The sequence below is a fragment of the Anabas testudineus genome, chromosome 8, assembly GCF_900324465.2.
Source record: "Anabas testudineus chromosome 8, fAnaTes1.2, whole genome shotgun sequence".
NCBI lineage: Eukaryota > Metazoa > Chordata > Actinopteri > Anabantiformes > Anabantidae > Anabas > Anabas testudineus.
The window spans coordinates 6,864,252-6,879,546 of NC_046617.1; the positions used below are offsets into that span (position 1 = coordinate 6,864,252).

Sequence of the window (15,295 nt, forward strand, 5' to 3'; positions counted from 1 at the left end):
TCCATTCTCAGAGGGACATTTTTAATTACACAATACTAATTAGTACACAGTCACAAATCAACATTTGTATATTAACATTTGTCAGTGGAAAATATTCAAGTCTTAATTTGAGGACATAATGATTTCAAAAAAACGTATGTTATTAAAAATGTAACATTTAACTTTTTTTAAGAAACGTCATGTTAAAAGGCTGGAGTATATAACTAAACTTTAGAAGGAGAAATATTATAAACTTGTAACATCTTTGCTTTAAATTGCAAACAAAGTACATAAAATCAATACACCATTAGTCAATTATATTTGCAAATGAACAGAACTGAGCAGTAAAATGATTTGTTGAGTAAAAGTAACGAGGTATTTTAATAAAACGGTCTCCTGGTGCTTCGTGATTGTTTTAAAATCCACATTTCCGGTAGCACTTGAAGGCAACGTGCCATGTGTCTCCGACTGTTTTTTTGCAGCGCCCCCTGACGGATGAAATGAGACGTTCAAGTGTTCCTGCTGCTGAGAAAAAGAAACTGAAAGAATAAACGTGATTACTGAGAGCTGTGCGTCGGTAGGTAAGCTCAGATCCAGCAGCTTTTAAAATATAAAAACAGCTTATTTTAGTGAATCATTGTTGAAACGTCAGTGTCGGTTTAAGTTACCACTTATTAGATTAGAGAAGTTGACTTATTTAATTTGGTTCTGATGTATTTATAGATCTGCTTTGTTTACCTTGAACTTAGGGCCTGCAGTGCTGTTATATAAGTTTAATTTAACGTTGCTCCTTTAGCTTTTTGACACAGCTTTAAGTTGGTCCCATCTCAGTAAGTGTATGTAAAACATGGACTATAATTGAAAACAAACCTCTAACATTTAGTTTATTATTGCAGGTTACTTTCACTATGTCTTCAGATGAGGTGAGACGTCATTTTAATTCTCCATGTCATTGTTCTTCCTTATATTGCATAAGAACTAATATTAAGCATTGTGTTTAGTTTTGCATGACTAATACTTACCATGTCGCACTAGTTATAATAACATAACACTCCACACCAGTTTACATGGATGGATGTGATGGATGGTGAAGATTAATTTAAGAACCTTTTTCAAGTTTCACATTTGTGTGCCCTTGTGTTTAAGGATTTCTCTGTAGTGATGGACACAACACCATCACCGCTATGCGAGGACACAGTGGAGGGAATCCAGGGTGTAACAGCCAACTACAAGGTGCACAGAAACTCATGATTGACCTGAACGTCCTCTACTGCTTTTACACTCGTGGCCTTGAGATGTATGAGTAATAGTAGTGGTTCAACATAAGGCGAAACTTTACTGATCTCCATGGTCAAATCTGAAAATGGCATTATCACCATTTTCTCACATTTTCAAGAAGCGATTTATTAATACTGAACGCCATTGTTAGTCGCAGCCCTAACGTACGCGGCTTTACTTCTGTATCCACAGAGAAAATACGAACAGCTGCAGCAGGAGCAGAAGGAGCTGGTCACAGCCAGAGATGACTCGCGGACCATGACTGAGCAGTGCAGGAGACGTTCTGATAAATTGGCTGAGGCTATGAAACAGGACGAACAGTCCTACAAAGACCAGCTTGAGATACAGAAGGTGTGTCCCTGTAGACAGAACACATATTTAAATATGGACACGGTTGCTTTTCATCAATCTTTTGCTTCAGGACCCTCTCAATGTCTGTTTTCCAGATGAAGCTGAACAAGCTTAAGCAGGAGGAGAGCGACTTGATGAGGGAGATCCAGAAAGTCGAGGATGCCTTAAGGGAGGAACAAACCACTTACAACCATCTGAAACAGCAGACTGATGTACATCAATCACACAACACACTGGGGCATGTGCAGTCTGATCTGTGACGCGTCGCGTGAACCTGTACCCTTGTTGATTTCAGGTGTTCACTGCTGTGCCAGAAAAGAACCTCGTCTTCAACGGTTTGACAGAAAATGCAGCCAACACTGATAAGTTTGAAATGAAGGCACGTATAGTCTACCCGATGAACGGGGGAACAGCGCTGGTTACGTTTGAGGAGGAAGACGGTGAGTTTGTGTTCAGTGGGAGTTTTTCTAGCGTGATTCCACCAGAATGGTTTGATCCACCTCCATATGTTGGAGATCTTCTATCTTTAAACCACATTTGCTAAAACAAAAAGGGGTTTAATTCTTTGTTTTTTGACTCCCTCACATCTTGCACCTCTTCTCCCGCTACATCCATAAATCTCCTCTTTGGTGTTCCTCTAGACCTCCTGCCTGCCAGCTCCAACCTCAGCATCCGTTTACCAATATGTTCACAAACTCGCTTCTGATCATGTCCAAACCACCTCGATCTGGCCTCTGACTTTATCTCCTAAACACCTGACGTGGTGCTTCCCAAAGAGAAGCTGAACATCTTCAGCTCTGCTACCTCCAGCTCTGCCTCCTGTCTTTTCTTCAGTGCCACTGTCTCCAAGTCGTACAGCATCGCTGGTCTCACCACTGTCTTGAACACCTTTCCTTTCATTCTCACTGATGCTCCACTATCACATAACACGCCTGACTCTTTTCTCCACCCGTTCCATCCTGCTTGCACATGCCTCTTCACCTCTTTTCCTCACTCTCCGTTGCTCTGGACCTTTGCTGTTCTTAAAGTACTTCAAGTCCTGCACCTTCTTACCTCTGTTCCCTGTAACCTCACCGTTCCACTCGGTTTCCTCTCAGTCACACACATGTATTCTTTCTTGCTGCTGCTAAAACTGGGTGTAGACATTTAGTGAAACACACCTGTCAGACACATGTTCCAATACTTTTGCACACAGGGGTTGGTTCAAACAAAAGTAAACAGAAGTAAACACATGGGAATGAAAGCTTCATAAACTACATGTAAGGTTGGATTACACCACTAGAGGGAGCTGTGTGGTCTCTGTATTAGTATTACTACCATGTTTTCCTATGTTTGTCTGGTTACACCAGTCATTGTAAAATCCTGAATCACTCTGTTTTCTCTCTGACATCAGTGGCTAAGAACATCCTGCAGTTGAAAAAGCATCAAGTGGATCTGGGAGATGAGTGTCGCATCACTTTGGAGGCCAGCCCAGTCCATCTGATGCTGCCCAGCTTAGTAGAGGTACGAGATAAAATCTTTTTACTTTCCATGAGTTAAAGTAAAGTGTTAACTTCCTTTAAGTGATCTGTCAGTGCCTGTCTCTGTCCTGCAGATTGACACTGAGGTCTGTCCTCGCCGCATATTAGTCTCCAATCTGCCCAAGGTGGACACAGACACTATGCTAAACAGACTGGAGATCCACTTCTCTAAGACCAAAAATGGAGGCGGAGAGGTTGAAATGTGTGAAATGATGCCCGACTCTGGGACTGTGGTTGTCACATTTATGGGGGAACACGGTGAGGAAACAGTTTATCCTAAAGACTAATTAGACATCAGCAAGCGTGTTGAAATAATATGATCACATCACATTTTGACTCTTTTCCTGAAGAGGAAAACTCAACTGATCACCTCTGCTTCTTGTAGTTGCCAAAGGTCTGACAGAGAAAGAATACCATGACGTGGAGATACAGAAAAAGAAGTACAGAGTGAGGGTGACTCCTTTTCTGAATGGAAACATTACAAATCTAAAGGTAAGCAGTCAGTCAGATCCTCCACAAGCTGCTTTTTAGTGGGATGTGACAAATGCAACACACCACTCGACAGAGAAGTCTAGAGGGTTACATTCATCTAGCTTGTCTCACTTTGGTCTGTGGTATTTCCATTGCAGACCAAGATGTCCATGTGTCGTCGGACGGTGCTGCTGACAGGAATCCCTGATGTGATGGAGCGAGACTCCCTGCAGGATATGTTGGAAATACACTTCCAGAAAAACAGCAACGGTGGGGGAGAAATCGAAGCTTTCCTCTACAACCCACTGGGCGAACATACCGGGGCTCTGTTTGAAGACGTCGCCCCAGACACAGAGAAGTAGGCTGTAGATTTGCTGCCGCCTTATGATGAAGTTAGTATAACATATCTAAAGTTAGAAATATATCACTCGGGGATGTTTTTTGGCATGACGAAAACCAACTTTGTTCAGAATTGGTGATATTAATTTTAACTTAAATTCATGGAGGGGGAATGTATGTCAGTGTCACCTGGGTGTTTTCTGTGTAGCTACTTCAATTTTAAAATGAATGCTCATTACAAATATTTAAAGTATAATTAAAAGGATGTACTGACCTTTAAATTGACAAGTGAACTGTGCTTTTAACACATTAAATCTTGACAGAAGTGTTTCTGACTGTATTATATTGTAAATGATCTACTGCAACACAAACTAAAAACTGGTGTGTGAAATGATGAAATGACATAAGATGTTTTGTTTTTTTGTAACACTGGTGAAAAAATATAATACCCTTAGGAATAGATTGACGTTTTGGTAAAAACACTGAGGTGGGTTCACTTAGCACAAGGGTTGGAAAAAGGGAGCAAACAGAACAGCATGGTTTTCGTAAAGATAACATTTACACCTACTGACTTGGCAGACACCTTTATCCAAAGTGATTTGCACGTTATACTTACAATGAGCAACTTGGGGTTAGTGTTGTGCCCCAGGGCACTTCAGTGGCCAAAAGGCCAGAGGAGCCAGGAATCAAATCACTGACCCTGCAACTCGTGGACAACTGCTTTACCAACTCAGCTACAGCTGCGACTCACTGACGTACATGATGTTGTTTGTACAAATAACAAAATGTAAAAATCTGATTTGTAGCAGCTCAGTAATTAAACTTTTACAATATTATGATCACAAATCATACACGTGTCTCATATTTTAAGTTAGGCATCTGTTTTTCTACTTCATCCAGGTTCTGGAAACAGATCTTAGTTGAGCAAAAGAAAAATACTACACCGCTCTCTCTCTCTGTAGCTGGAGAGTTATAGTGTTTATCCAACCCAAACTACTCCAGATGTCATACTTTCACAAATTCTGTATAAATCAATGTCTGGGCCTTTGCAGGTACAGATTTAATAGGTAAAGTTAGACCTCTTCATTTCATTTGGTATAGGATGGTAATAGAAGATAGAGAGAGAGAGAGAAAGTTCATACAGCACGACGCCACAACAAAGACTTAACCCAGATGAGGTTTATTGTAAAAACATAACAGCCAGTTAAAATTTGCAGCACATTAAAACACTAAGCTGACAGTACAGAAAGAATCCAGCTACACCCTTAGTGCACACACGCTGAGAAACAAACGGCAGCTGTAGGTCCACAGAAGAACAAAGTAACAGACCGAGGTTAGGCACTTGGAAGAGATGGACAGGTGTACAGTATGTGTGTGTTAAAATAAAATACATTAAAAAAACAGGGAAACAAGCAGGGGAAGAGAGTACAGCAACACACCAGGGACACAGCCGAGTACTTTGGAAGACGTCTGGCCTACTTTCACATCAACAAGGAAAAAATAATAATTTAAAAACCTCTAAAATAACATCACCATCTAATTCTTACTGTACATTGTTTTATGATGATTACACAGTAACTAGTGCAGGTGGAACTGCCAGCGCCTAACAGTCCTTCTCCTCTACGGTGTGTAGCCCTTCTGTCATCCTACCTATTTGTGCATACTACAGTTCACTCACACGTCGCCTCTTTAATCTCAGTCTTCAGTTTTTTTTTGTGCAGCCGTGTTCATAAACGAAACGAAACCAACAAACATATGAAACATTCAGGTTTCCTCTCTAAAAAGCTCGAACAACATACCTTTACCAAGGTCAGTGCAAACTCGGTTGTCAACGCGCTGTGGCCCCACGACAACTATGGCGATACTCCCTCAGATTACTGTGTAGGCGACGTGACAGCAACCACAGCTACAGTATGATGCATTTACACGTGTTCACCGTTTGATTTCAACTACTCACATGTGTCAGTTACACGTTTTAGAGAAAACACCACAAAGTTGTTGCAAGTAATACAGGTTATTGTTACGTTTTTGCTGCTGTAAAGTACATTTTAAATACATCTGTTGATTAGAAACTGCACTGACAGAACTTACCTTCTGTTCAGTCCTACACACCAAATACAGAGCTACTGTAGTATTGCTAATATTTCACCTATTCCACTTGAAATACGTTTTTTTGTGCTTTTTTTGTTAATGCAAGAATGAAATATGGGTAAAGATGAATCTTTGTAGCGTTAACTGTGAGCACTGTAATGCTATGAATTGACCCAAGTGAATACAGGGACTGTAAAAATTTGACTGCACTCATGCTAGTGTGACACATCACAACCAAATCTCCTTGTTTGGATTTACTTTTTTTTCTTCCTTCTTCCAATAACAGCTGTTTTTTTGTAGTAAAGGTTAGTTAAGGGTCACGTCAAGTCAGGACATTGCATATTTTTGTTAATATTGCTTTCCAAAGTGAGCCGTCACATTCAACCCACCGACCGTGTTCTTAGACGGCTCAGCAGAGAAAGGAACATTCGTTAACGTAGCCAGAGAGGAGTGACGGAGAGAAGCGTCCATCTCCTCGTGTTGGTGAGTAAGCAGGAGTGTATTAGTGGCTTGAGGGGGTGTTTGGGGTGCTGGTCGTCCAAAATGGAAATATGAAACGTGTTGATTCAACTACCGTGTGCAAAACGGCCGTTTACACGACCAGTGGTGCCCAGTCGCTTGGAGTGCGTCCGTACTGCGTTAAGCAGAGGAGGAGAGGATAAATAAATGTAAAAGTAGAAATTGCTCAGCAAATGTTACAACAAAGGTTTAAACACAAATTAACCCGTCAGATCATGTTCAATCATTTTCTACCTTGCAAGAACACACAACTTTTTATTTAACACCATCTTACTACGAACCCTGACGTTCAGTCCAAAATCTTTTAAACTCTAGTGTTCACTTTTGGAGTAGAATTCTACAAAGTTTTCTAAACATCACTAGTGTAACTCTCCCAAACATGCACCTATTGTGGCCACTTGGAGCCGCTAGTGTGCACGTTTGCTAAACCGGGGTGGACAAAATAATAGAAATGCTAATCAGTATACTTTAAAACTCTCAGCATGTATCTAATAATACTAAGTGTGTGTTTTGAGTGTAAGTGATGTGATGTTAAGGGCACTTACCTGAATATCAGTAAGCTCTTTATAGAACCTCTTTGCCAGGTCTGGTCCATTCTGCATGGTGGGGATCTCATATGTCTGACAGAGGAAACATTACACTTTCATCTTACATCGATATTAATAAGTGGGTTTAGGTGCATTTAAATAATCAGACTTAACATTTGAGTATGTCTTAATAAGATATTTTCATAAGCGTCATACATATGTGGATAAAAAACAAGAAAAAAAAAGAATCAAATAATCTAGTCAAGCTTTCAAAAGTGTATGTAAACTAACCATAATTTAAAAAGACATATTTGAAAGACATAACATAGTACTAGCGCAAAGATCCAAACCAATTACTGATAAATGTGGTCCACTACCTTTCCTCTGTAGAGGAGGCTGCCGACAGGACAGACTACACAGGCCGTCCCTGCTCCAAACACCTCCAGGACCTTTCCAGCATCCAGAGCCTTGAGCAGCTCCTTCATGTTCATCGTACGCTCTGTCACTTTAAACTCGCCCTGAAACACACAAAGCAAGGAAAACCACGATAAGATCATTGCTTTCACCCCTGATAAACCACACATGGACTAGCTGTCTTACCCAGCCTCTAGCCAGGTCCAGCAGAGACTGTCTGGTGACTCCTGGGAGAATGAGGCCATCCAGTGGAGGGGTCACCAGCTCTCTCTCTGCAGATACAAACACACACACACACACACACTTCTAAATGTTAATGTCTTTGTGAAGATCACAAGGAGCTCCAATATTTAGAAAAAGAACAGTAGCAGACAAGGAAAGAGTCCAACCTCCTTTCTCGTTAGTCAAGTAGATGAAGAGGTTCATGGTGCCGACCTCTGTGATTTCCTCCTGCTCTCCATACAACCACAGGACCTGCTGACAGCCTCGCTTTACCGCCTCGCTCTGCACTGCTATTGTTGGCCCATAGTTACTGAAGAGAGTGACGAGAGAAGATCCATTTTTATATCTCTGTATTTCCTGTTTCCATCCATATGTATTTAATGAATATTTAATATTTGAGGTTTAAAGTTTAACTGGCACTCAGTTGTTAAGAACATGTGACACATTTTCCAAAATATCTTAGAATATAGAAACATACAAAGACGCGGTGACATTTACGACCAATTTAACGAAGGCAGAAGTGGATTTCTTTTACTTCAAGACACAAAACCGGTGTCACATGTTGAGAAGTGTATTCAAATATTTACTTAAATATAATTTAAATTAAACACGTTAGTTATACTACATCAGTTTGTGTTAACAGAGGACATGAGGTTGGCCGGTGTTAGGGTAGAAGATGCCCATGACAGAGTGAGGTGGAAAAGGATGATTCACTGTGGCGACCCTGATGGGAAAAGCCGAAAGAGAAGGAGGAGTTATACTACATCAGTTACTATACTACATCGAAAAATACACAGTTCCTGCCTGAGTTAAGAGCCATAAAACAGTCATACTACCAATAACAGATGGCACAGTGACCATCCTGACGCCACACATAAGTGATTCTACGTGTATGTGAGGAAAATGGTGTCAGAGGGAGTGAATGACGCAGCCTGAAGTCAAACTCTAGGAACTGTATCAAACAACATGAAAAGAAGTCTGACGAGTGAATTCTGAATGTGTCATTTTGTGTAGTAGTTACAAACAGAGCGACTACCGTAATATACTGCTGCTAAATCCGGCTCGATGGTTGAAGTCTATCCTTGGCATTTGATGGGAGGAGAGCAGATTTGGTTGGCTGAGTGATTTGAGTGGGTGTTCAGAGGTGTTATGTAATCACAGTGGAGCCGAACAGGTGCTACTTTAGGATACCAGAGTCAAGTAGGCTCTGGGATCCTAAGAGAGAGGGAGATTACAGGATGTGTGGAGGGCTCCACACTATAGTAACCTTCCCTGATGGAAAAGGAACTGTATATCGCAGGAGAAAATGTGTCTCTAGCTCTGACTTAGTTGTGGTGTTGTTGTCTGCGATGTTGATACATTTTTAGGATTTTGCACTCGTCTAACCTCAGAAACAGATCTTCATCGTAGATATAGTCAATCAGGGAAGAGAATCAGCTGTAATAAATAGATTACCAAGATACACGCCAATACACATTAATATTCTGTTCACAGTATCATTTCATATCACCAGTGATTCCTAATTAACCTAATAGTTTAATCATTGTTTTATGATTTCACTGACATTTTGTGTGACACCATTTGAGCTTCAGTTCAGCAGTCGATAAGATAATTCTCTCCCGCTCTGGTATCGATAGCAGTTTGCTGATTGGGCCTAGAAACTCATTTATTCCAGTAAAAAAGCTGTTTCAATAGTTGCTGCTTCAGGAACCATGCCACACTCACCCTCCCATCTTATAGGCCCCCACACCTCCTTTCCAAGCTCGGACAAACGAAGGGTCCGCCAGCAGAGAAACTGGGTTGAATGACCCAGTGGCAAAGTACGGGCCCACAGGGCCGATGATGACAAAGATCATTGCTTTTCCTGCCTGAGACACACCGAGGGACGGCTGCCGGAGAGGGTGGAGAAGACATGCAATTAACAGCAAGAAGTGGCTTTTTATGACAGTAAGCAGCGTTTGCAGTGGAGCTTTATTTACACCGCTTGTTTCGATAGGTTTTCTACAGAGTTCACATAAACAATGACATTTAATACCCGTTTCACATTCATGCCAGTCAAAGAATGAGGAATAAAAGTAATTCATGTATCTGTTGATATCTCTATCACATTTTGTACTACTCAGCTGTACAACAATAACTCTTCGTAATATAATTAACCATTAAAATGGACTCTTTCCCTTTATAAGTCAGTGGCTCTGTAGCTACTGACACTAACATAACTATTACAACAGGTAGAAATTAACTCACAAAAACTACTACAACATGAGTTTGTTCAGTGGCGTTAAAGCTCACCTCGGTTCCTATAAAGGTGGGTCTGATGTAGAGACTGGCATTCTGGGAGTAGGGAACCCACTCCTGGTCAACCTCCACCAGCTTCCTGATGCACTCCAGCAGTTCTCCTTTATCGAATAACTACAAAGAGAAATAACAAGGACGTCAGCGCTCACCTGTGGCTCTTCTTCACTGTACTGTTTACTGTTCTTTACTACTAACAGAAAGGAAAACACAAAAATACAAGAAAGGCGAAACTGACAATTCATTACAAATGAAACAAACAGACAAACAGACATCTGTATTATTTTACGTTTTTTCTAGATGAAACATTGTGTTTCTTCCACACAGCAAAGAACAGACTGAGACTGTAAGCGACTCTGCATTGTGTACTTTACTAGTTTCCATTGTACCCTGCCTTCAAGATAAAGTAATGTATGAAGTCATGGCACTATGCCAAATGTTACCTAACATTGCAGAAGGCTAAGAGCGCCAGCGTGTCAGTTAATGTAACCCGCCTAACCCTGAAAAATGTCAGAAGAATTTCAAACACAGTCAGACCAACAGTGGCACTATGAGAGAATGAGAGGCTATGCTTGATTGGACATGTTACTACAGGCACAGAGGGTGAAATGTGAATTAAGTTTATTCTGAAGGCTTATTGAACGCATGTGACACAGTCGTTTGAGCTGGATTGAAATTTAACAGCTTCACAAAAGGAGAAGCAGATTACAACAATGCTGCAAGGCAAATCCTACTAAGGTGTTTGAGCCCTTGTTTCCCACAAGTTATGTTGCACTGCTTCAAACCGGGAGTTTTCCGGGCATCAGTCACACTTTTCAATAGTTTTTTCTGGATTCACACAGAAAACATGCTGTGTCAGTGTGGACGTGTTGCTTCTGGACCATCAGAAATAATCCAGAAAGTTTAGTTGACATATATTCTGTATATGACTGACACACTGGACAGAAGTTTTGAATACTGTGAGGTAGAATTTTAAATAAATGAGGTGGGCAAGTTTACTCATACTGTGCTAAGGTCTATCTGAACTGGGTGCTAGTGTCTCGTGCTGGTCTAAACACGGTTTCGAACTGTTTCAGAATGAATGTCTGGACTAACTGGACTAGAAACCGATTCAGTGTAAAGATAATAAATAGTTGCTTCAAACTAAGTATAGAGTAGTACTATGAATCAATATTTGCAAGAATGATGTGCTGTAGCGTTTCTGAAGATAAGGTGGGGGTACGAACTCACAGGAAGGCAGCATCTGTCAGCACTCCGATACATCCTCTCCATGTTCAGCATGGGCCTGAAGAGGCGGATATGGTTGTCAACTCCACGAAACGCCTTCATGCCTTCAAACAGCTGGAGAGCAGACAGACAGAAACACACAGGGCTCTAACTCTGGACAGATCAACCAGGTGGTCACACATTTTCACATTTCTCCCTGCCATTTCTTGATTGGCTTTTTTTTTTTTTTTTATTGGACATGTTACTACAGGCAGATCTCTAGTTTTTATTTTATGTAATAATATAAAACTACAGATCTGTTGTCAGAGAGCTCCGTTCTCACCTCTATGGAGTAGTGCAGAGCAGAGCTGGCAGGGTGCAGCGACAGGTTCTGAAAAGGTTTGATCTGTGGAGCCTCCCAGCCATCCTTAGCCGACCAGTTGATGGTCAACATGTGGTCGGAGAACTGTTTGCCGAATACCAGGGTGGAGGGGTCGGGCTTCGGCATGGACGATGCATTACATTCAATGGCGAGGTCTGCTGCCTGAGATGGAGCCGGAGACGGACGGAGAAAACGAAGTAGGGGACGGGAAAAGAGCAGAGCGAGCGACGGATACAATGATTGTTTTAAATTGTTGTTATTGATAGAGCATGCTTTAAAAAGATAATTAGTGGATTGTTATTCTAAGTCAGTGGAAGTGCTGACTTATTTGGTCAATTAGACACAATTAATTCAATTCAATTAAACTGAATTAAATAATTACAACAGGCAGACAATGAGGGAAAGACAACAGGGGAAACAACATATTTAATTTTTGGCAGCTTGTCCAAGCTGAAGTTAAAGAAGCAAATCTCTCTTCTGGTAAATGTCATTTGCTTTTTCCATAAGGATCTATAGACACAATGTTCTCTGAGACAGAACTACCAACCACAGGCCTTACGTGGTGACAAATATATTCCATCTTTTCCTCATTACCTTAAAGGAGCTGGCAAACCGCAGAGAGCCAAAGGAAAAAGGGAGGGTCTGAACCACCCATCGTCCATGAAGAGCCTGCAAATAAAACATAAAAAAGCTGTTTACAAATCAGCACAGTCACTGATACAGTCCAACATAAGAGTCTTGCTAATGAATCGTCCTTCATGACAACGTTCAGCTCTTGTTTTGTCTGTTGTTGGGTTCACCTCATTACATCAATGAGGGGAGGATGAATAACAGAAGATAAGAATATTATCACCGTCATGAAGGGGGGACTGAGAGCAGGACTGCTGTTTACAACATTAGTTTTAGCTAATTCCCTAATGAAATGCCAACTGAGTACACAGCACTGATAAAAGTACTGCATAAGGTCTGTTTTCTTTCCAGCCTTGAGAATACGCAGAGGCGCCAGGGCTGACACGTGTGATTCAGCGCCACTTGTTTTGTCCGCAGTTAACAGTAAACAGTTGCAAGGGAAAGTTTGCCAGGGTCAGCTGATGTTAGCAGTGATTTTGGGGAACCTACAATCAAGAGATGTTGATTTGCAACCGGAATGAGTTACACAGTATTCTCAAATATATACTGTAGAGAGTAAGAGTTCAATGAGTCAACCAAACGTAAAACATTGTACAGTCATGGTATCCATGGTGCCAAACACACTCTACAACATTACTAGGAAAATGTGCCGTGGACACAAAACTGTACCAACGGGAAGTGAAGTGTGGCGGAGGGAGCATCATGATTTCCCCAGTGAGGGATCAATAAAGTTTTATCTTATCTTATGATCTAGGGCCGCTTTGCTGCCTCTGGACCCGGACCACTTGCCATTGTGGAGTTTAGCTTAAGTATCCAATGCCCTCAAAAGAGCTGTTCACACCAGGCGTCTAAAAACATGTCTGCACTGAAGCAGTTCTGTGAAGAACAGTGGTTCAAAGTTCCTCCTGGAAGTTGGGGAGGTCTAATCCACAGCTACATAAGCTCTGGCTTGAGGCTATTGCTGCCAAAGGTTGTTCAACCGGTTATTAAAACACTGTTGTCATTACTCTTCCCACCACCACTCTGTATGTTTAATGGTTGTGTTTAATAAAGATAAGAAAGATCATCACTGATTTATCAGCTTAGAAATATTGTGTTTGTGGATATTTATGACTTAAGGTGAAGATCAGATCACTTTTTATGACCAATATATGCAGAAGACCAAACAGTCAACATCAGTCAAAAAATAAAATAAAAATAAAAATGCTGTGCTGTAAAAAGAATCATGCACGTATGCTGGTCTACAAAAAAGGAAATACAAGGAGAGATATGAGTTTGTAAGGATCCTGGCTGACAATGATCTATAAAACATAGGTAGGAAAGAGCAGAAGGGAAACAATATCTGTTTTATCTGTTCTAGTACCAGCAATAATAATAATAATAATAATAATAATAATAATAATAATAATAATAATAATAATAACTAAGCAGAGCACTGATTCTGTCCACACTCAGCTCTAATACACCAACTTGAGCAAGGAGAGCAGGTTTATGTCACTGGTTTTACTGGCTTCCCAGTTTGACTTTACGATGTCAGTAGCTCATGTAATCAGAGGCAATAGAGGCTAAATTATTGTGGTCACAAAGTCATTTAGTCATAAATTCTTCTCTTTTCGAGGCTGTGTGGGATATTACTGTAATTCTTGTTTAACTTGTATATAGATGAATTACAGCAGGAAGTTTATTGATTGTAAAACAGTTGGTGTTATTAGTAATCTCATAATGATTAGGTTAATCTTTCAACCTGCAATGGTGGTATCTTACAGTTATTGAGTTTACATTGCAAATATAGTGCTAAGTTTTTTTTTTTTTTTTTTGGGTGCCAGTCCTATTTTCATTAGTGATTCCTACAACAGGTTGCACAGCGACTCAGCTGCAGTCCATGTGTGCCTTTTGAATGGATGATGCAAGATTTGTCTCGAGTGTGTGCATATATTATTAACTAGCTGCAAACTTTGCAACATGCATGAACACATGTGATGCACGAACCTCACTTCTGCTCATTTGCACCTACAGATTGAATTTAAAGTCATTTTTAATTAGCCGCTGCTAGCTGAGCTAAGTTAGCACGCGTGCTTAACGTGTTAGGATATTGTGATGCAGTGCAAGTGAGCCAACATGATTAAATACAAACACACTTAGGGCAGGGTAATTTCATACACATGAACGTGGCGTTTTCTTAGGTGATGTCTTGGCTCCTGAAAAGATGGTTGCTGGTTTCAAGCCTCAAGCCAAACTCCTCTTAAAACTTTAATATTTTAAAGAACACACGGTAATTGCGTAGATTGCACGAAGTAAAAAGAAAAAGCTATTAATTTTCCAGTATCAGTACAATACATTTCTCAGTTCGGCTACTAAAAATCTGCAAAATATATATACACATCTGAAAACATTTGGCTAGTTTTCCACCATCCACCACAAAGACGTGAACGCAACAATCTGCAGCTTTGAATAAACACTGAATGAATGTCCGCCGAATTAAATCAAAAAACATTTACAAAACGCACCAATTCGTCTTTTACGACGGGAAATACTAATTCAGTTCACAAGTTTCCAAACGACTTTTCGTTTAATGTCATTTTTATGTCGCGTCGCTTCTCCAGCCTCGGTGCCGGTGGGACAGACACATCAGTCCGGGTCAAGCGGCCGAGAGCGCGGACGTTTTGATGTCTCCCCGTCGGATTAGTTATCAGGTCTTTAGGTGACTCATTTACCCGGACAGTCAAAACACAGAGCAGATAACACACAGACACACACGCCGGTCAATGAACTCACCGTCCGGAGGGCTGCCATCTCCTCTACGCAACGATGATAGGCGAGATTATTTGTTCGTGTGGAAACAAAGTCAACTTGAGTTCCGCTTTAAATGAGCAGAGGCTGTTCAAGCCAGAAACCTCACAGACATTAAATAATAACAGTCCTTTAAAATAAACTTAACCTTACTGGTTTGTTTTGAGCAAGTTGTGACCACTTTATGAACGTTTTCTATTATTTTTTTTAAGGGGTTAAAAGTTAAACACCACATGTGCTGTCAAAGGATGTGAGTGGATGAATGACACACTAAATGAATA

The 15,295-nt window shown here is 40.7% G+C and overlaps 2 protein-coding genes across 3 annotated transcripts; one reads left to right on the forward strand and one right to left on the reverse strand.

Annotated features, from left to right (window-relative positions):
* Positions 1-489: 489 nt before the first annotated feature.
* Positions 490-4,787, forward strand: ifi35 (interferon-induced protein 35). Of its 2 annotated transcripts, none has more exons than XM_026366768.1 (10): positions 490-560; positions 876-902; positions 1,126-1,212; positions 1,450-1,608; positions 1,704-1,820; positions 1,904-2,048; positions 3,002-3,111; positions 3,203-3,386; positions 3,514-3,620; positions 3,758-4,787. In XM_026366768.1, the coding sequence occupies exons 2-10, from the start codon at positions 888-890 to the stop codon at positions 3,959-3,961; spliced, it is 1,128 nt and encodes a 375-aa protein (XP_026222553.1). In that variant the 5' UTR covers positions 490-560; positions 876-887; the 3' UTR covers positions 3,962-4,787. The 2 variants fall into 2 exon arrangements, with proteins under 2 accessions (XP_026222553.1, XP_026222613.1); XM_026366828.1 differs by having other exon boundaries at positions 508-556.
* Positions 4,788-5,102: 315 nt separating this feature from the next.
* Positions 5,103-15,134, reverse strand: bcat2 (branched chain amino-acid transaminase 2, mitochondrial). The gene is made up of 11 exons (XM_026366695.1): positions 15,000-15,134; positions 12,189-12,263; positions 11,556-11,756; positions 11,237-11,347; positions 10,004-10,123; positions 9,437-9,600; positions 7,879-8,021; positions 7,676-7,761; positions 7,453-7,593; positions 7,094-7,168; positions 5,103-6,663 (listed from the first exon to the last, which is right to left on the reverse strand). Exons 1-11 carry the CDS (start codon positions 15,015-15,017, stop codon positions 6,622-6,624), a joined length of 1,176 nt encoding a protein of 391 aa, XP_026222480.1. The 5' UTR covers positions 15,018-15,134; the 3' UTR covers positions 5,103-6,621.
* Between the last annotated feature and the right edge of the window lie 161 nt (positions 15,135-15,295).